Here is a 20,453-nt window from a genome sequence, read left to right on the forward strand (position 1 = left end):
ATAATACTAACAATGTCTATAAGCTATATAACAAGTATACACTGCTTCAAACATGCAGAAAATCATAAAATGGTATATAAGGCAAGGCACAAGCCAGGTAATGAGTAAATATATACACTCGTTAATTCAAATTTGGTCCCCGTATATGTTATATAAAACAAGACCCTGTTTTTCTTTAATACACTTTATCCACAAAGTTTTGTCCTTTTTTTTTACGCATCTTTGGCTTTCTCGTAAAATGTTCTTATAAAATATTATAGCTTGGATTTTCCTGATATCACCAAGATTTTTTCGTTCTTCTTGATGAATTCCAAGGCACGCTATTATCAATATTATTAGTATTGCACTAGTGTAGTGATCATAGATTCCTTACATCTCTTCCGCCAGCCTTCTCGAATACTTCTTCCAATCTTTGGGCCAATATCAAATCACCTCGGACCTTAATCTTACCAGACATGTAGGCCTTGACACCAGACATACTATATTTTGTTTTCCACACAAAATTAAATCCAATATATATATATATATATATATATATATATATATGTACAATAAAATAAATAGATTATCAGTAGCATGAATAAGAAACACTTGAACCTACCCTCCAGTGATAAAGTTCAACAGGTTATGGTCCTCGATTTGAATTTTTACGGTTCGGACCTTGCCCTTTACAGATTTGCGGGCATTTGCTTCATCTGAAGTAATCACAGGCTCAACCTCGTTACCTTTAATAAATCAAAAGCAAAAGAAATGTAAATTTGGCTTTCTCAGGTAGTATCGTTTTATTTTTATAGATATATAGAAAATTACCCTGGAACAAAAGATACCTAAAGCAACGCAATGCTTGTTTATTTTTGTACTCTTATTATTTTTTGCCAACCATTTTCTTCTCTTTTATTTTATCTTGTTTCTTACCAAACTGCCTCTGAAGTCTTTTTTCTTGTCACAGTAATGACGAAGAGACCTTTAACATTAGGCCAGAGAGAAGGATCTTCTGTCAGCTGGCGCTGTAGTTCTGGCAACATGAGGTCGGCAATGAGTGGGGAGTTTGCTTTTTCGGACATGAGAAGAGAATGGACCTTGAGACTAAAGAAAAGGGCAACAAAAGGAACATGTGGGCTTTATAAGGTGGTGGGGGGAGGGGGGAGAAATAGTGTGGGGAAATTTTAGACGCGCTATCTGGGTTTCAACCACGTGAAAATGCCACCATGGTTACAAAAAGTTCAGGGTGAATACAGTGCAGAAGTGAGGAAGTCAAGGGATGACCAAAGTCTTGTTTAAGTTAGGTTAGACAAGAGGGTAGATGTTAGTACTCTGATGAGTTATATCAATTGATTAATTGATTGCTGTTATTTTCTTTCTTATACTATTTGCTTTCAGTTCTTTGTCGACCTAAATTGTTCCGGACTTTGATATACTAATAATATCATTGATTTGTGTATATATCACTCTTTTTCATTTTACTTTATTTTCTAGAACAAGGAGTATGGTTCTAGGATCTAAAGAAGGATATGCATTGTAAGCCTTGAAATTGATGTGTATTACATCACCATGTATTATAGACAAAACACGGTAATTTGAGTAAAACAAAGGAACCATTATAATTCTGAGCGGCATGACAAAGCAAATATAGTCAATTTTTGGAAAAATTACCGTCTTTTATGCCTTTCCTAAATTATAGCTGTTTTTTTTTCTCTTTCAAAAAATAAAAAAAAATCATATTATATCCTATCTTGTTTTTATTAGTTATTAATATTTCAATTGAATTGCAATTCTTTATAAAAACGAACGCAGCTTTAAAGACACTACAAAATCCATTAAAGAAAAGGAAAAAAGGGGGAGGGAAAATTTGTTTAAAATTATTGATTAAAAGAGATATTAGGTAACTCGTCCTCTATAAAGATCCACACTATACGAAACTGAGCAATACTCAGAAAGGTTCCAAGACTTATTTGATTCCGTAATAAAGGGTGGTCTTATCAAGCGGGTGGTATATCCAAAAGGACATAACATATAGCAGATATAACTACCTTTGCTTCTTTAATAATAAAATTAATAAATTGCTTTATTCTTTTTATAATTATCAATAGCTTATAGTCTGTACTGGCTCAATATATTCAATAATGACAAGGACATTTACTTGACCATTTATTTGATCTATAATTTCAAGATAACTTGAAAATAGCTACAAAACTCGACATCAATCCGTACACCAATGAATAATGTAAATCATTACAGTATTTATCAAAAGCTCAAATCTTTAGACAATTAGGTATTCGTTTATTATAAAATAGCCCTTTTTTTCTTGTAACAAGTATGTGTGTGTATAAATTAATAATAATAATAATAATAAAAAGAGTCAAAATAGAAGATAAACTATAATCTTATTTATTCAGGGCAAATATCCGATAATCGTAGCAGCAATGAGACACCCGGTTGAGCTGATCAAGAAGATACTAACGAGAGCGTTAGCCCATTTGGTTTCTCCGTTGAAGTTAAACAAAACGCAAAAGATAAAAAACGTAGCAAGTGGAAGAGGACTGAGGATCCACGCTATTACAAGCCATTCTACTGTACTATGACTGTTATAGTTGGCCCACACACCAATAATTAATGATACTATCATTCCCAGAAACGTCGAAAGAGCAGATACTTGTATGTCATCAAGCTTAAGCGTGCCATTATCTTCACTCACGCTTTCTCTATCTTCTTCCGTTAAGCTAAGACCATCCTCTTTAACTATGTCCTCTTCCTCATCATTCTTGTCGTCTTTGATACTAAAAGCCGTTGTTTGCTTGTGTAGGACAATGAGAGAAAATGTCTGAAGAATTGACATTGCAGTGTATACAATGATAATAAGCTTGGCCCATCTGTCCCCATCTATATCCATGCATTCGATTGTCGTATAGAACAACTGGCCAATCGTAACAAATATTTCAACGTATGAGGTTTCGTCTGTATTATGAACTGTGTCGAGTTGATCTATCATATCTGCTGTCATGTAACGGGCGTCTATTGGCTCTATCCTCCTTTGATATTCACAAATTGCACCTGGTCCATTGGTAATTATTTCCTCGGTAAGGCATTGGGTACCGCTAGACTCAAACTTATTGCCATAGTCAAAACCGATGATTAACGAGCCATTTAAAATACAGTGCTTTGTTTTCTTTGCTTTTTCACGGCCAATTACATGTAAGAAAGCTGCCAAGTAGGCCGCATTATCTTCTTTTCCAGTATGTATAGAACTTGTCTTCATATCCTTCACTAGTCGATCTCTTAGACGAACAGTATCTAAATGGCGCTTGTAGTATTCAGTCACTTTAGTGCCCTTGTCTTTTTCTTCCTTGAATTCTGGAGTAGAGGTGTCTGCCGAAAACGATTGATCAGATAAATCTCCCTTGGTTGAATCTTGAGTACTGTTTTCCTTTGTCGTGACTTCTTTAGACTTGCTTTCTTTCTCGTAATCTTTTAACAAGGATTGGTATTGAGTGATACCGAGTATTCTATCCCCATAGAATGCTTTATACACAGATCCAACTGCCAGACCAATACCGCCGGAAGGGTATATCAGTGCCATGAAACGTCGATAATTTGTAGACAACTCGGTTATCCCAGTTCTAGGTCGAAGAGTTACGACATGTGTCATGTAGCCAAGCAGAATAGTTCGCAGGATTGAAACGATGGGCAAACTACTAAGTAGCTGATTGATCTCTTGCTGTATCGGTGGGGCATAACATTTTGGTATAAAAGCCAATAATGAAACATATAAAAGGAATTGTAACCTTTGTAGACCCATTGTATAAATATAAACAAACAGATCTTAGAAAGGGAGTACTGCTTGGTAATGTTTAACTAGGAAAACAATACTTTTTTTTATAGGTAGCAATGATACTTATACATATATATATCTTAAATCCTTAGAGGCTTGAGATAAGATTTAAAGGCTTGGAAACAAGATGTTGAGGACATGTATTATGTCGGAGTATGCTGAATAATTATTTGATGTCTTATTAAAAAAAACTCAAATACAACCTACAGTAGAATTGTACTTTGGCTTTTGTTATATTGAAATAGGTGTCTTTTCCCAGTAAATATGCTATAATATATTGCACTTATATATTGCAGTTTTTCTTTTTTTAAAAAAAAGAATGCAAAGAAAAACCAAATACAATAAAATCAGAAGCCCAATGGTTTAATTAATAACTGCTTTTTGAGAGGCTTACAAGTAACGATTGTCGCAGGTTTAATACTATATTGAACTCAGAGATAATAGTCATTATAAAGTTTGGCGGGAACAAGTCCTAATGGCCATGATTCTAAGCTTATGGTATACATAAAACAGAAACTCGTTTTCAAATATTCTACAAAGCCCATTGATGTAAGTGTAACATTTTACAACCTCTACTGTCCCATGGTAACACCTCCTTAAGCCTGTACATTCTCACTTGGCTATAATAATTGTTACTATACTCTTGGACGAGAGAGAGAATTAATGTTCAAATGGGAGGTTCAGATGGAATGGTTTGGAAATATTATCTAATAGTGGTTACCACCATAAACGCTCTTCATTACATCGTAATAAAACTCAACAACAGCAACAAAGGATTAAGATTATTCGATCAAAAATCCGTAAAACGCATATGACACTATGTACTCCCTTTATTTATTTTATAACAGATCAGAATGGGGTTTGGTTTTGGGTTTGATTTTTGTTTTAGTACAACGCGAATTATAAGTTGATAAAAAAAAAGAGGGTAGGAAATGAATTATTGGATCATTTTTGCAGTATCCAAAAATTGTACCAACAATAAATCATCCATCTGAGCAAATAAAGAGAATAATAAAGGTTATAGTGAACGTACAGTCCACAAGGAAACCACAATAAGGAGTCAATGAGAGAAAGAAGACAATGAGAGCAAAAGCAATAAAAACAAGAGGACTAATAATCCAGAATATCACAAACCATTTTGCTATACTATAGCTGCTATAGTCAGCCCATACACCAACAACCATGAACAATATGATTCCCATAAGTGTAGATAGCACGGCAACATCGCTAAGTTCAAGTATGTCATAAACTCCATTCAAGTAATGTGGGAGTAGTATTTCCCTTTTAGGACCGAAATATATACGATTTGCGTTGGGGTCAGCATCATCCTTGATACTAAAGGCTGCCGTTTGCTTGTGTAGCACAACGAGAGAAAATGTCTGAAGGACTGACATTGCAGTGTATATAATGCTAATAAGCTTGACCCATCTGTCTCCGTCTATATTCATACATTCAACCGTGGTATAGAACAGCTGGCTGATTGTAACAATTATCTCAACGTATGAGCTACCGTCTATGTTATGAGCTGTCTCGAGCTGGTCTATCATATCGACTGTCATATAACGGGCATTTGCTGGACGTAACTTTCCTTGATTTATGCACACTGCCCCAGGGCCAACAACGGTTATATACTCGGTTCTACGTGAGACTCTGCAATGATCTTCTGAATAGTCATGACTATAACCGATATACAAAGAGTCATTTAGGAGACAGTGCTTTGTTTTCTTTGCTTTTTCGGGACCAATTATATGTAGAAAGGCAGCCAAATAGGGTGAATTGTCGTCTTCGGCAATCTCGATATCCTCTACCTCCATATCTTGAAATAGACGATCCCTTAGCTGAAGAACTTTTGAACGCTGCTCTATAGATATAATTTCATCGATGTCATTGAGATGTTGATTGTCACCGCGATTGTAATGGTTTATAGGGCGTTTAGATGTAGATGTACTGGCCAAGAGGGGAGAACTTGATGGAGACATACGGAATAAGTTTCGATGTTTTATGCGAATCTCGTGTAAGCTATCTTGATCAATGTCTCTAGTGGTCGGGTTCTCTTTTTCATATCTTCTTAAAAGAGGTTTGTATTGTGCAATCCCGAGTATTTTATCTCCACAAAATGCTTTGTACATTGAAACCGCTGCTACTCCTATTCCAATGGAAGGGCATAATAGAGCTAAAATGCGTCGTTGGAAACCATTGTTGTTAGGCATGCCTTTTTTAGGTCGCATCGTTATGATATAGGTTAGGTAACTAAAGAGAGCAGCTTGTAAGAACAGGACTATAGGTAATTTACTGATTGGTTCAGTATCATCTTGCTGACTTGGAGAAGCAAGACATTTGGGTATAAAGGTCGATAATGAAATATGTAGAATAAATTGTAATCTTTGTCGACGCATTATGTAGGCATAAAAAAAGAAGAACAAATGATAGAAAGAAACGCACATTTGTCTCGTGTTTTTACTACAATATTTATTTGTTTTTTTGTTTGTTTGTTTTGTTTTTTACTTTTAGAGTAACAATAGTATTGGTTTTATACACAATCATATAATCTGGGATAAGATTTAAGGCTTATAAACCTAAATATACATATATCAGTGAGAATTATTATGCTCATCAATTCTAAAGATACAAAATAAGTTCAAGATAGCTATAATATAGCTGTCGTTTTACTTTATGTTATTTAATATCGAAATCGCAGGTAGCTTATATATATATATAGTTTGAAGAATGAGTGGTGAAATACACTACAAAATAAAATTTTTATGTGAGAAATTGCTCTCATTAATAATTGCTTATTGACAAACTTTAGAGCAATTAGCAAAACAAGTGTATTGTGCTTTTATACACAAGTTAGAGTTCTCTTTGAACTCAGTAGAAAGGACTATTAAAGGCTTTTTTGGTTTGAGATTTTACTATGGGAAAAAGAGTACTGATTCTGATGCGAATTTTATCTATTTTTGAAAACAAAAGTCGGCAACGGAACCATCATATTTTTTTTCCGTTTGTTTTGTTTTGAATACTTCTCTGTCACTAGATATAAATATTATAATAGTTAGAATTAGACTCTATTATATTCATCAAAGGAACCATAAAAAAAGTCAGTGTTTTGATGGGCCAAGCTTGTCATTCAAACATAAAATTCATGTTTGCAAAATAAAAGTAAAAATAAAATGGCCCTCTAATACCTATACCCTTTAACTCATGGTAATTTATTGTGAGGTACAAACCAATTTTGTAGGATAAAGGATAAAGAAGCTGATTAATTTGATCAAAATACGAAACGAAAAGGTTTGATGATATTACTTAAAATATTAATATCGTTTGAAGTCTGAGAAATTGATTTGCTTTGACAGCAAAAATAATGAATTGTATGAGTATTTAAGATCCAAAATCACACTCTCACACACATATATATATATATATATTCCTTTAGATTATTATTGCTTTTGTAATATTTTATATATATATATATATATATATATATATATATATTTATTAATAATATTATTATTATTGCTATAAACCAGAATGCAAAGTAACTAATATAAAACTTTACTTGTAGCCAAGGAAATATATAAACCAATGGCACAACATACAAAAAAACGAATGGTAAAAAAAGGTCGTGTATATAAAATGAAAAATAAAAGAGGGATAGTGTGTGTGTGTGTGTGTGTGTGTGTGTGTGTGTTGTATTGTATTGTATTGTATTGTATTGTATTGTGTGATCTATATTTACTATGTGCAGATCTATGTGTAATTTGATAAGTTTGTTTTGTTGACTTCAGGGCATATCATATTAACGGTGTAACGCTGAATTCCCAGAAATGAATAAATACTCGGCACCATTTTGATTTTTTCTTATAACTTGGAAGCAACCTGGAGAAGACCATCCTGTCTCCAGCGACCTTCGGCCTGACCTTGGGAGATAAGAGGCTTGATGCACTCTTCGTAACCCTGGACAACCTGGGTGTGGTTCAAGGGTTCTCTCTCGGCCATCTGGGTCATGGCCTCGTAGACCTTACCGTCGTATTTACCAAGTGCAGAGTGAAGGAAGTAATCAGGAAGAGCAAAGGCATCAACAAGTCCGACTGCGTTGGGGCGGATTTCGTCGAGCAATGAAATGACCTGGGCTTTGAGCATGGCAGTCTGTTCGGAAGACAGATAGCCGGGCAACAAGAACTCGGCCAACTCCTGCTCCATGGTATAAAGAGCGAACAGAGCACTGAGGGTCTTGAGGACGTTTGAGATAGGGCGGCGCTCGGGGGTAGAGAGCGAGGCATCGGCCTGGAGACCGATGATGAAGTTTCGGACGAGGACGAACTGGCAGTGAGCCTTTGAGATTCTGGCAATCTCGACCAACATCGAGTTCCAGGTGCGGCCGTGACGGTCGATCTGCTCGGCAACCTGTGCGATACCATAGGCAGCGCGGAAACCGAATGCGGACAAGATAAGCTCAGGGTTGAGGAAATCGGCGGGTTTTGTGGCAGGGCACTTGGCCTTGGGGTTCTCGAGATACTGAGTAAGGTAGGTGATGGTTTGGTTGTATTCGGATGGCACAGCCTTTCCGGCAACAACATTGCGGAATGTCTTGAGGAGGTATCGGGAGGTTTGTTGGGTGAGGATGTAGTTGTCACCTTCCCAGGTGACGTTGGGGAGGTAGTCCTGGTAGAACTGGCCAAGACCAGAGAAGTTGCTGTAACCGTGGCCTCCGCAGGCACGTCTGCAATCTTCGATAGAGCTGATGGCCATAGTGGTAGTCAAACTCTTGAGACCAGACGAACTGGCGTGCAGATCGGCAAGGAGGTCAAAGTTGCCGTTCTTCATGGCTTCCTGGTTCAGGTCGTAGAGACGGAGCATCTCACGGCCAGTGAAGAAGAAGGCATATGTGGCAGCAACAGCGGGCAAGAGACGGTACTGCTGCATGGTGTAGTCAATGACAGGAGTCTCGATAATCTTGTTGTCCCACTTGCGAGGGTTGGCAGCATCCACGAACTGCTGGCGAACAGCAGAGTAACGGATGGCAATAGTGGTAGCCTTGGCGAGAGCAAAGCGAGAGCCTATAATGAATTATCCCATTTAAATATGAGTATCAATTTCATTCTCTCTATTTTCCTTTTGCTTTCATTATTTCCTTCTCCATGCCTTTGAATATATATATATATATATATACTGTTTTCTCTTTTTCCTTTTTTTTCCTATTCCTATTCATTGTTCTCGCTATCAAAATAAGAGACAACCTTACCCATAACAATGTTGGCTCTGACGAATACCATGGTACCGTACGACAACTTGGCATTAGGTGGCTTTACATATTCTCCACTTCCGGCCTTAACCTTGGAGTACTTTGCGAGGAATGCGACGTGGGGAATACGGTAATGCTCGAACATGATGAAACCATTGTCGACGGTGTTGAAACCAAACTTGGGACCAATGTCACCAACAGTGATTCCCTTCAAGGGACGGTGGTCCTGAAGACTACGGATCTGGACACAAAAGGGGTGGGGTCCAAAGTCCTTTCCGTTTGTGATAAGACGAGCCATGACAATGGCGTGTGTGGCAGCCTTACCAAGGCCACCGATCCACCACTTGGATGATGTCAAGGTAGGTGAATGGATTTCGAACTCGTTTGTCTCGGGAATGTAAGTAGCGGTTGTCTCAAGACCTTGGACATTAGATCCGTGACCCAACTTTTTTTTTGATAATTAAAATATTACAAGGTAAAATTGAATAAGTTTTTGCTTTTAAAATATTTCATAGTTACTACTATTAATACTAATACTGATACTGATACTGATACTGATACTGATACTATTCCAATATAATATATTTATTTAATATTAGAAAATCCTACCTCAGTCTGAGCATAACAACCAATGATGTGATGCTTGAGTGCGGGCTCCAAAAAGAGCTTTTTCTGTTCGTCGGTTGTTTGGGTTCTGAGGGTAGGGATGAACATGTTGTAGTGGAGAGTGAACTAATAAGAAACCAAGGAATAAGTACACAATTCTGTTTTTTGCTTTTTGTTTTCTTCTTGGGTACTTCAATGATACTTACAGGAGTTGATTGATCGAACAAAAAGTTTGCGATTTGTGTCTCGGTTTCACTCCACTTTTGCTCCCTGAAAGAAATACATAGTAAAATTAGTAAAGAGAAGGGAATTATTGTTATCTGATGGCTTCGGATTAATTTCTATTGTTTTTTTTTCTTATTACTTACTTTACCAACTCGGTCAGACGTCTGTCCTTCCAGAGAGAGGTAGAGATCTTCTCTTCGCGACTTTGGTAGTAACGGTTGGTCTTATCGAATGCAGGCTCGGACTCAAGGACCTCTGTGATCTGGGTCATCTTGTCGAGCCACTTCTTTGTGTACATGAATCTGGACAGGTCCTTAACATCGAAACTGGTCTTTGCACGCTCAGCGGCCAAAAGAAGTTCACCAGAGGGACCTTTGGGAGCAAGGTCAGGGAATCGAGTGGGGATATTGTTGGACATTGTAAAGAAAGTAAAGTAAAAGATAAGAGAAAGAGAGTGTGGGGTCGGTGAAATCGGAGACCCGTAAGATTATATGAGAATGATCTTTATTTCGAGTGACTAATGCAATTGAAATATTAGCTCCAGGGGAGACGGTCACAAGCTGGGATGTTTGATTTAGGTTTTCACACATGAAAGTTAGTGTCAGCAGAAAACGAGTAGTTTGGACCCCGAATGGTTTATTTAGGAAATTCACCTATTGTCTTTGTGTTCATAGATCCTGATAAAATTATAGGTATAAGAAAGAAGAAGAAACGACCAAGCCAATTGAATTATATCTAGCCAAGTTGAGATCCGCAATAAAGCTTTGAAATGATCAATAGATAAAACAAGAATATATTTGTAGACGTGCAGATGTGTATAGCATTAATATTAATATAATTTACATGGTTGTTTTGAAATCTGTCAGGACGTACAAGTGGCTCCCCCACAATCCCCACTATCACAATATATATTTTATCATTTTTATAATAGTTTCTATTTTTCTGGTCCGAAGAAAAAAAAACCTTCTATATAAAGAGAGGCAAAAAGAAGAAGCAAAACTGGGACACAAGCCCAGATCCAAAAAAGGATAATATGACAGCGAGAGATCGATTGATGTGCGCCAATCACCATGACAATTAAAATCGTAAGTTTGGAATGGGACTGATAAAGACTAACAGTTGCTGTTGAACAATCTAGAATTACATCAAATAACAGATATTTTAGTCATTAGTCAAACACCCAAAAAGAAAGGCAATGGCAAAGCAAAAGAATAGAAGGGATATGTCTTCTTTGAATGAAACGTCAATCCAAATCAGCTTTCACTCCATTTGATGCCATTTTCATTTATTAAATTCTTGATTTCTGTATTTATTTGTAAGATCTTACCTTTTGGCTATCACACATACAGAACAAGAATGATACCGATAATCGTACAAGAGTACACTCCTGTAAACCTTGTTAAAAAATCCTTAGAACTCTACTCCCCCTTCTTCGCTTTTTATTCATGCTTGGCGTGTCGATCATACTTGAGATATTTTTTTTTGAATAAAGCTATTAAAGAAAAGGTACCAAAGAATTGATGACGTAGAAAGCAATCAAGACTGTCCAAAGTATTTCTTTTACGGGTTGAATGTTGGTGAGGCCCAATTGATGGCACCCATCTATACTTTGTTTTTTGATATTAGTTGATTATTTCTCAGATACTCTAATTCTCTAGAATTTCCTATTCAAACTGGAGATGTTCTATAAGGATTATTGTACAATTATAGGCAGCTTTCTTACTATACTTTGCTCTGCTCTGCTTTGCTCTACTTTACTATATATTACATTATTTTATACTCGAATCACAGGAAATAAAGAGATATAAAAGGACTGGTGGTACAGTGGCACAATCCATCTTTACCGCTCTTTTAATCGTATGATTTACCCCAGTTTATCATTATATTTCATGACATACATAAATACATCTTTTTACTACACTCTATTGAAAGAATCAACGAAAGAAAATTAAAGTAAGAAAGTATGTAAGATGATAGAATAGAGATCAAAAGAGGTATGTAACAAAACCAAGCCCTGTAAATCCCAACTAGTTCCAAAGATCTTTATTTATATATATATGCGTGTGTGTGTGTGTGTGTTTGTATGCAGGTAATATGGATTATATAATACAATATAATGTAATATGAATTTAGACTGACAGATCGTGAGTGTATGTGTGTAAATGTGCCTGGTTTAACTTTTAATATTTATTCCAATGAAATAAATATCAAAGAGACAATATTGAATATATCTCTATATCTATATCTTTAGCCCATTTCTTCCCCATTGTCCTTATATATCCTATTATTATTTGTCAAGGGGTATTAATGTAAAATCAACAATTCATATTATATAAATCAGTAGCAACTGTGCCTCATCTTGATGATTCTGCAAAAAAAAAGAGGGCATTGTAACTACTACAATAGAATGTTTGTGTAAACCTTTCTTGGTTCTTATTCTTAGTATGAACTGGACGTAAACCTTGGATTATTTCAAATGATCTTTACAAACCTTTTATATACATGTGATGTAATAATCTGCTTAAAACGAAGGCTGTGTCCAAATACAATGATGTAAATATACAGCTTAGAGATACAAACATAAAAATACAGGCTCAAATTATATATTTATATATGTTCTTGGATTGTGTTTCATATCAAGATAATATTTGTGTACCTATGTGTGTATTCCAATCACAAACAATAATAGATCTTTTATAAATATAATATATAATAGTAGCTTAACAATAAGAAAGATTATCAACATTTTGTTAATATATTCAAATGTTTATCGTATGATGCCTCATTAATATCTTCTTTTTGGTGTACAAGATCTGTATTCATTAAAGTGTTTATATTGTTTATTGCTCAAAAACTAAAGCCAAAAAGAGTAAAGATGTTGTTTTGTAGTACGTATTTGTGATTATTCACAAGATATGTATTATGTAGACAAAAGAAAAAAAATTGAAACAAATAGTTAATACTCAATAGTTGATACCAATGCAAATCAGGCTGTGGTTTATCAGATATATATAAGAATCGTGACACTGCTGTACAAGGTGACAAACTAGATTGATATACAAGAAAGAGCCATGATTATTTATCAGATTCTATTTTGTCCAAAGAAAATAAGAACCTCATAAGCAATAGGTCCAAAGGCCTTGGAATTAAGTACATTAAACAAATATAGGTATGGGTCTGTGAAAGAGAGAAATAATTGCAAGAAATTCAATATATATATATATATTCGTAATATCCGGGTATACTTTTGGAATTATACAAGAAAACATATACATATTTGTACCAAATTATTAAGAGGATACCTTTTTTTTTAATTTTATATAGTTAAAAGTGACCAAACCACTCACGACAGTCACATAATTTATCATTTCGTCACTCCAAACTACCATCACTGCAGAAAGAATTAACTGTGCCTCTTTTTTTAATACATCCTTGTACTTTATATTTATATATATATAGAGAGAGAGAAAAGGGTAAAAGAAATACAGATAAAAAGCATATATATATAATATATATACAAAAACATACAGCCCTACCCTTTGTTTTTTGTATTGATTAAAATAAATATACATACATCCAAATACCCACACACCCACAAATACGAATACGAATACGAATACGAATACGAATACGAACACGAACACGAACACGAACACGAATACAAATACAAATACAAATACAAATACGAACACGCATACGCATACGCACACGCACATATTTTTTATAGATATAGAATAAAAGCAGCAAACTTAAAATGAATAGACTAGTGACATCCAACTCTAGATACCTTACGTCGACACCTCTTCTCAAAAGAGCACTCCAACAAACAACATTGAGAGTAAGACAATCCCAATTCAAAACTCTCATGACGTGTTTTGTTTATATACATATATTAGTTTTGTAAATGTGTATAATGTTCTTCATCACTAAAAAAACACACGCACACACACACATACACACATTATATACGTATTAATTAGACATGGCCGGCCATGTATCAAAAGTCTGCAGCATATGGAGGTTATGGTTACAACAATGACTATGACAACTACGGCTCTCCCCCTACAAATGCCAGTCCATGGGGAATGACCCCTGAACGTAAATCGCTTCCTCGTAATACGGTAATAAACCAAATTCGAATTTATATATAGATTTATATATAGATTTATATATATATGTATGTATCTTTTATTAATATTAATGATAAAAGGTTATCAAATTTGTTCCTCAACAAGAAGCATGGATTGTCGAACGCATGGGTAGATTCCACCGTATGCTCGAGCCTGGTCTCAATATCTTGATCCCTATTATTGATCGTATCAAATACGTAAAAACCCTAAAAGAAACTGCGGTTGAGGTTCCTAGTCAGAGTGCAATTACTCAAGGTAATTTTGGCTATATAGACTTCATACAAATAGAAAGAAAGATAGAAAGAAAGGAATGTAATGTAATGTAATGATGTTACCCATGTACTTACATACATATAGACAACGTAACATTGGAATTGGATGGTGTACTTTATTTCAGAATTATGGATCCTTTCAAGGTAAACAAAATCCCTTTTTATTTTGCTCTTTAAATTAAATGTATTTATTAACAACATTAAATATTATTATGAAGGCTTCATATGGTGTGGAAGATGCCGAGTTTGCTATTACACAATTGGCCCAGACTACCATGCGAGCAGAAATTGGTCAAATGACTTTGGATCGCACCTTGGCTGAAAGAGGCCACCTCAATGCAAACATTGTCGATGCTATCAATTCTGCTGCAGAAGACTGGGGTATCAGATGTCTGCGTTATGAAATTCGTAAGTAAATGTGTATATACATTAGATTATTTGAATAACAATAACAACAATAATAATGCACTGATTAATGTTATGACGACTTTCTTCTTCTTTTGTTGATATAGGTGATATTCATCCTCCTGCAAAGGTTGTCGAATCTATGCACCAACAAGTCTCGGCTGAACGTACCAAACGAGCTCAGATCTTGGAGTCCGAGGGTGCTCGCCAGGCTGCAATTAACGTGGCCGAGGGTCGAAAGCAGGCCACGATTCTGGCCTCCGAGGCCGAGAAATCGGAAAAGATTAACATGGCTGCTGGTGAGGCTGAGGCAATTCTTCTGAAAGCCCAGGCATCTGCAAAGGGAATCGAGGTCGTCGCACGTGCGATCAATTCAGACAACGGCAGCGACGCAGTGTCGATGAGCATTGCCGAGAAGTATGTCGAGGCATTCGGAAAGATGGCCAAGGAAGGCACGACCATGATCGTTCCCTCGGCCACCAACGATGCGGCCTCGATGGTTGTCCAGGCCCTGTCGATCTACAAGACCATCAACAAGGCCAAGCCATCGGGATCTGGACCATCAGGATCGAATGGTAGAGACTTGCCAAACGCACCAAAGTCAATCAAGGAAGAAATCACAAATGATCTTGTAGAAGCAGCCAAGCGAGAATCATCTTTCCAAGAACCTCGTGATAACTAATATATATGTGGATCTTAAGTGAAATGAAATATTCCAAACAAACCACCCAAAAAAAAATAATGCGTCTACTAAAGGATCATGTATTATGTACGTTATTTGTATTGGTTCTTTTTTTTTTCTTTTTTGAGAGAGAGTAGTTTTATATGTATAAATACACACACATATATATACATATATATTTAATGAGTAAAAATAAATAAATCAATCAAAGGTTTGATTCAAGATTTTCAAGTTTCTAAAAGATTCTTTTTTTTTGTTTTGTTTTCTGGTATCTGATGAAGTGGTGTAATATAATGCTACTGTGTTAATACAGATGAATTTCTTTTTTTTTAAGAAAATAATAATAATAATGAATAAATGAATTAATTATGATGTTTTGTAAGTAAGTTAGTTAGTAAATGGTTAGTTAGTTAATTTGTTGCTAGGTTGGTAATAAGTAGTTTCTAAGGTCTAAAAGTCTAAAGGTCTAGATTGTATAGTATAATGTAAAAATGTATGACAGTTGAAACAAAAAAAATCAAAAAAAAATCAAAAACAAAAAAAAAGGTTGCCAAGGTGTTTAGAATCCAAGATACAAAGCTCGTTTGCGTCCAGTCGGATATATACATAAATTAGAGAAGAAGAGTCCGAGGGTGATGGAAAGTGCGATGCCGATGATCTGGGTGGCAAAACTACCGCCGCTTGCTCCGTCAGATCCATCGAACAAAGGGATAACACCACGTACACCTTTTTTATATATATATAAATAAAATTGAACACCAAGACAAGTTAATATGTGTGTGTGTGTGTATATTTTTTGGGGGGTTTTCTTCTCGTTCTTTTCTTTACCTAGACTTCCAGGAACAAGAATGATGATGCCACCAATCAGGGGCACAAAGGCAAGATTTTTTGTGATTTTTCCATAAAGATTACCCGTCAACCCGAGCGCAAATGCACCCGCACTGGACGTGATGTTTTGATTTCCATTGGTTGCCATCGAAAGGAAATAATAGGCCACAAAGCCTACTCCGGCATTCAAGGTGAATGGGATCCATTGTTTGACTCCGGCACCAAACACAATTGCGATAAATACACCTGCGAGCGGCAGCAGAAGAAAGTACCAGTAAGGCGAAACCGGGTTTGCACACGTGGCTGCCAGCTCGAGAGTCTCGTCCGGATGGGTCAGGCTCCAGATCGAAGCACCGTAGCCTAGGCCGAATCCAAGAAAGAAAACGTACATGATCGCATGAATTAGGTGGATACTCCCGCTCACAATATTTTTTGCGGATATTTCCATGACTGCGCTGGTAAGTGAATAACCAGGAAGAGCAATGACAATCTAAATAGAGTGTAAAGATGTTTAGTGATTATTGTTATCCCTATTTTTTTTTTAAAAAAAATACTTACGGCCGAGAGTGAGACGGCAGTGTAACAAACGTGAGGATGGAGAGCGATAGTAATGACCGACACAAGAACACTGACAGCCATTTCAAAAAAGTTGGCAAACATCGGAACACGTTCTGACAGGAATGTCAATAGACCCACTGTACGTACAAGTACAAGTACAAGTACAAATACGCACACATACGCACACAAAATACACGCACACACACATATATATATATATAAAGAGAGAGAAAGAGAAAATGTGTCAGCAATTATAAGCATTTTGTGTAAGGCTCTTTTTATCCATAACTATCTATGTGTGCGTGTGTGTGTATTTTGTGTGCGTATGTGCGTGTGTGTGTAATATGAATATATAAATATTTAGAATACTAAGAGTAATAATAACAAAGTTATAGAAACGATTTATAATCTACTTATTGTCGTTGTCCTTTTGTTGTTGGTGTTGTGTATTGTGGATGTAACATAACATAGAAATAGTAGTGAATCTTTTACCTCCTAATCCAAACAGTCCACTCACCCAGCAGTCTGTCCAGGATCCGTTGAAGAAGAGTGGTGCAATAAATGCAGACGATCCGACGTAGGCCAAGAGAACGACCCAGAACCCCCAAGTGGGAGGCTCGTTTTTGATGTCATCCAAAAGCTGGGTTGCTTCAAGAACTTGGAGTTCTCCGGTTGATGCTTTGTGTGCGACATCATTGACGCGTTCGAGTTTACCGATATCAAGCGACCGAGAACACTTGATCAAGAGTGTTTCTGAAGTGTGTGTTTCTGCGTCACCAAAACTGGCCATGATCAGACCAGGTAAGACAATGTAACTTCCATCGATTTCTAACCGTTTGGATGTTTTTTCCATAGCACCTTCCTATACATTTATTTATTTATATATATATATATATATAAAATATATATACTACAGGATCAGTAAACTTTTATGTAGGTGTATTTGCTTGCAAGCAAAGTCTTTCTTTTTTTTTAAAATAAATAAATAAAAAAAGTATATACTTACAATACGATGGGATGGTGCTCCTGCTCGGATGAGAGATTTTCCTAGTTTGATAATAAAATCCTGTCGTTCGAGAATGTCAGCAATTTCTGCTGTGATGCGCATACGTTGTGCAGCAATTTCGGCATCGGTTCCCATTTCGGCTCGGTCGAGGATATCGATTGTGCTGTTTCTGGCGTGGGTTGCCCAGCCATTATTATTATAGTGGTGATAGTTGTACGGCGATCCGGCTGACGGTGAGGGTGAGGAGAGAGTGTGAAGATAGGCCAGTCCTGAGGCTGCTGACCGCAAGTGCGGCATTTGTGGTCTCGAGGGCATGGCAGATTGTGAACGTTTGTCGAACAGGTCGAGTTTGAGCAGATTTGAGAGCACACCTCCTCTGCTGGGACGTCTTCTGCGTTCTTCTTGGGTGATTGATTCTACGATATTAAGAGCACGGCTCATCTGGGACGCTGTCCGGACCATGTTGTGTCCTTCTACTTCGTCGACCTCTTCTTTCTTTTCTTGTTCGTCATCGATGTATCCTTTTTGTTTTGAGCATTCTCCGTCAATAGTTTCTGATATCGAGTCTGAATCGTTGCGGAATCTAGCTAATTCGATATCAATAGGAGGAGGGGTTCCAGGGTCGTGGAAGCGATTGCCTTCCATTGCCAGATATGTAAACAAATAATAAAGATATAAGGATAGATCGACACTTCTTTAATGTCAAAATATAGAATACAAAAAAAAAACTTTTTTTTTTTAATCTTTTAATTTTTATATATATATATATATTTTGTTGAACCTTGATCTCCGTTCAAAATAGAAAACCTTGAATCTCAGGAGAGCGTTCTTTATTTGATTGGTTTGCTCAAAAATAGCCTTAATAACCGTCCTTCTTGCACACTAACACATGTGCACATGGATAGTATATATATATGTGTATTTTATAATACAAATATCTCAATTGGCGGACTAGAATTTTATTTTGTATTTTTTTAAAAAATAAAATAAAAAAATAAAGATTGAGTGTAGAAGTGTAAGAAAATGCTGGGTAAATAGCAGTTAAAGAAGTGTAAGAATTATGTACAGCTGAGTATCTAAGAATGTAAAGTATTTGAGAGAGAGAGAAAAAAAATGTATAATTTGTTGCTATGGATACTATATGTACATATAGAAAAGAAAGAAAGAGAAGAAATGAGAAGGATCTCAATGCTTATAATATGTCGTGGCTTAGGATTGAATATTATTATTATATATATAAAATATGTGTAATTTTGTTAAAAAGAAAGAAGAAGAAAAAAAAGGCTATACAGCAATACTGTGCCAAGACGTTGCATTTTTGTATGTATTCTGTATTATAAAGATTTCCAGATTTCGCGACATTATTACTTGATAGGTGGGACAAGAGGCAATTGTATTTTTATTTATATTGTCAAAAGGGGCGAGTTTTTTTTTTTTTTTTTTTTTACAAGACAAAAAATCGGTTACTTTTGTACCGTGAGAATCCTGAATTTTAAATATTGCTTGGATTGGGTTTTGATTGTGGAGTAAAGATGAGAACAGCAAAAATAATAAAGAGATGGAAAAATCATATGCAAAAAAAAAAAAATCTACAAAGAGACGTGAGTCTTCATTTCATTTTACTTGGATTTTACTTGATTTCTTTTATGAATATTTTAATATTAAACCTCTACTTATATACATATTGCTAGAAAAGAATGGGAAATATTATAAGGACTGGCCTTAGCGCGCGCGCGCTCATTTCTCCGTAAATCGGACTATCTACTATTTATCTTATACAGACTGTAGGTTGTAGCCATTTCAACAAAACAATATTTAAATAAAAATATGAATGGTTTTTTGAAACACCCTTGATACTTTATAATATTTTTATATTGAAAAGAAAGAAAGAGACACTTGACTATTATTCTCTTGATTAACGTTTATTTGACATTAGAATCACAAGCCATTCCATAAAATGCGTGATAATCAACAAGCATTCAATTATCATTATTACCATTTTTTCTTTCTTTTTCTTTTATAGACTTTTATATGGTTTCCAACCGGAAGTAAATGCAGACAGCCAAAAATCAAAAGTATAATTAAATAAGCCAGAAAAAAAAATATTTAGACAGCCAAAGACTTATTTATCTATATACTTATTTTCAACCAATCAAAACAAAAAGAAAAAAAAGGATCTATCAAGATTTGATCAAGGTTTGGTTAGACTGACCATTTTATCAATATATATATATATAAAAATTCGGGGACAACACATATTATAAAATATTCAAGTGTGTATATATTTTAAAGAAAAGGAGAGAGGGAGGGAGAAAAGAATACATCATATTTTGCAAATGTTATGTCCATTTAAAGAAAAATCTGGTTTCTCTTACTTTCAATTGAAACAATACAACAATACGTTGTCAAGATGAACAAATTCTTTGTAATAATCTTTAATAATTTATATTTATATTTATAATATCTACAAAATGTACAAGATGTACAAGACGTACAAGACGTACAAGACGTACAAAATGTATGGGATTTTTTTTCTCTTTATCTTTCTTCTATTTGAGCTAGGAGAAATTAATTAATATTTTATATTTTCATCTCTAATTTCAACTCATACTGACTCACACTTTTTCACTCAAAATAATAACAATGATAATTAAGTATATAAATGTGTAA

The 20,453-nt window shown here is 35.5% G+C and overlaps 7 protein-coding genes across 7 annotated transcripts; 1 reads left to right on the top strand and 6 right to left on the bottom strand.

Annotated features, from left to right (window-relative positions):
• Window positions 1-114: 114 nt before the first annotated feature.
• Window positions 115-1,100, bottom strand: PHYBLDRAFT_182832 (hypothetical protein). The gene is made up of 5 exons (XM_018438681.1): window positions 916-1,100; window positions 811-827; window positions 602-725; window positions 374-479; window positions 115-320 (listed from the first exon to the last, which is right to left on the bottom strand). The coding sequence occupies exons 1-5, from the start codon at window positions 1,062-1,064 to the stop codon at window positions 255-257; spliced, it is 462 nt and encodes a 153-aa protein (XP_018287728.1). The 5' UTR covers window positions 1,065-1,100; the 3' UTR covers window positions 115-254.
• Window positions 1,101-2,392: 1,292 nt separating this feature from the next.
• Window positions 2,393-3,796, bottom strand: PHYBLDRAFT_172322 (hypothetical protein; the record flags this gene model as incomplete). Its single annotated transcript, XM_018436769.1, has 1 exon — window positions 2,393-3,796. One exon carries the CDS (start codon window positions 3,794-3,796, stop codon window positions 2,393-2,395), a length of 1,404 nt encoding a protein of 467 aa, XP_018287729.1.
• A 1,016-nt stretch (window positions 3,797-4,812) lies between these two features.
• PHYBLDRAFT_66092 (hypothetical protein) lies at window positions 4,813-6,225 on the bottom strand (the record flags this gene model as incomplete). The annotated part of the gene is made up of 1 exon (XM_018441582.1): window positions 4,813-6,225. The coding sequence occupies one exon, from the start codon at window positions 6,223-6,225 to the stop codon at window positions 4,813-4,815; it is 1,413 nt and encodes a 470-aa protein (XP_018287730.1).
• A 1,046-nt stretch (window positions 6,226-7,271) lies between these two features.
• Window positions 7,272-10,320, bottom strand: PHYBLDRAFT_39274 (hypothetical protein; the record flags this gene model as incomplete). Its single annotated transcript, XM_018440120.1, has 5 exons — window positions 7,272-8,886; window positions 9,072-9,516; window positions 9,681-9,803; window positions 9,884-9,947; window positions 10,046-10,320. 5 exons carry the CDS (start codon window positions 10,318-10,320, stop codon window positions 7,688-7,690), a joined length of 2,106 nt encoding a protein of 701 aa, XP_018287731.1. The 3' UTR covers window positions 7,272-7,687.
• Window positions 10,321-12,984: 2,664 nt separating this feature from the next.
• On the bottom strand, window positions 12,985-13,769 carry PHYBLDRAFT_172325 (hypothetical protein; the record flags this gene model as incomplete). Its single annotated transcript, XM_018436770.1, has 3 exons — window positions 12,985-13,041; window positions 13,250-13,339; window positions 13,473-13,769. The coding sequence occupies 3 exons, from the start codon at window positions 13,767-13,769 to the stop codon at window positions 12,985-12,987; spliced, it is 444 nt and encodes a 147-aa protein (XP_018287732.1).
• A 218-nt stretch (window positions 13,770-13,987) lies between these two features.
• On the top strand, window positions 13,988-15,391 carry PHYBLDRAFT_116296 (hypothetical protein; the record flags this gene model as incomplete). The annotated part of the gene is made up of 5 exons (XM_018428512.1): window positions 13,988-14,023; window positions 14,113-14,287; window positions 14,390-14,448; window positions 14,523-14,712; window positions 14,817-15,391. 5 exons carry the CDS (start codon window positions 13,988-13,990, stop codon window positions 15,389-15,391), a joined length of 1,035 nt encoding a protein of 344 aa, XP_018287733.1.
• Window positions 15,392-15,971: 580 nt separating this feature from the next.
• PHYBLDRAFT_89829 (hypothetical protein) lies at window positions 15,972-17,570 on the bottom strand (the record flags this gene model as incomplete). The annotated part of the gene is made up of 4 exons (XM_018443736.1): window positions 15,972-16,117; window positions 16,151-16,709; window positions 16,778-16,914; window positions 17,270-17,570. Coding segments are annotated over 4 exons (1,143 nt in total), but the record flags the coding sequence as incomplete, so codon positions are not given.
• Window positions 17,571-20,453: the final 2,883 nt, after the last annotated feature.

Source organism: Phycomyces blakesleeanus (assembly GCF_001638985.1).
Source record: "Phycomyces blakesleeanus NRRL 1555(-) unplaced genomic scaffold PHYBLscaffold_21, whole genome shotgun sequence".
NCBI classification, from domain to species: Eukaryota; Fungi; Mucoromycota; class Mucoromycetes; order Mucorales; family Phycomycetaceae; genus Phycomyces; species Phycomyces blakesleeanus.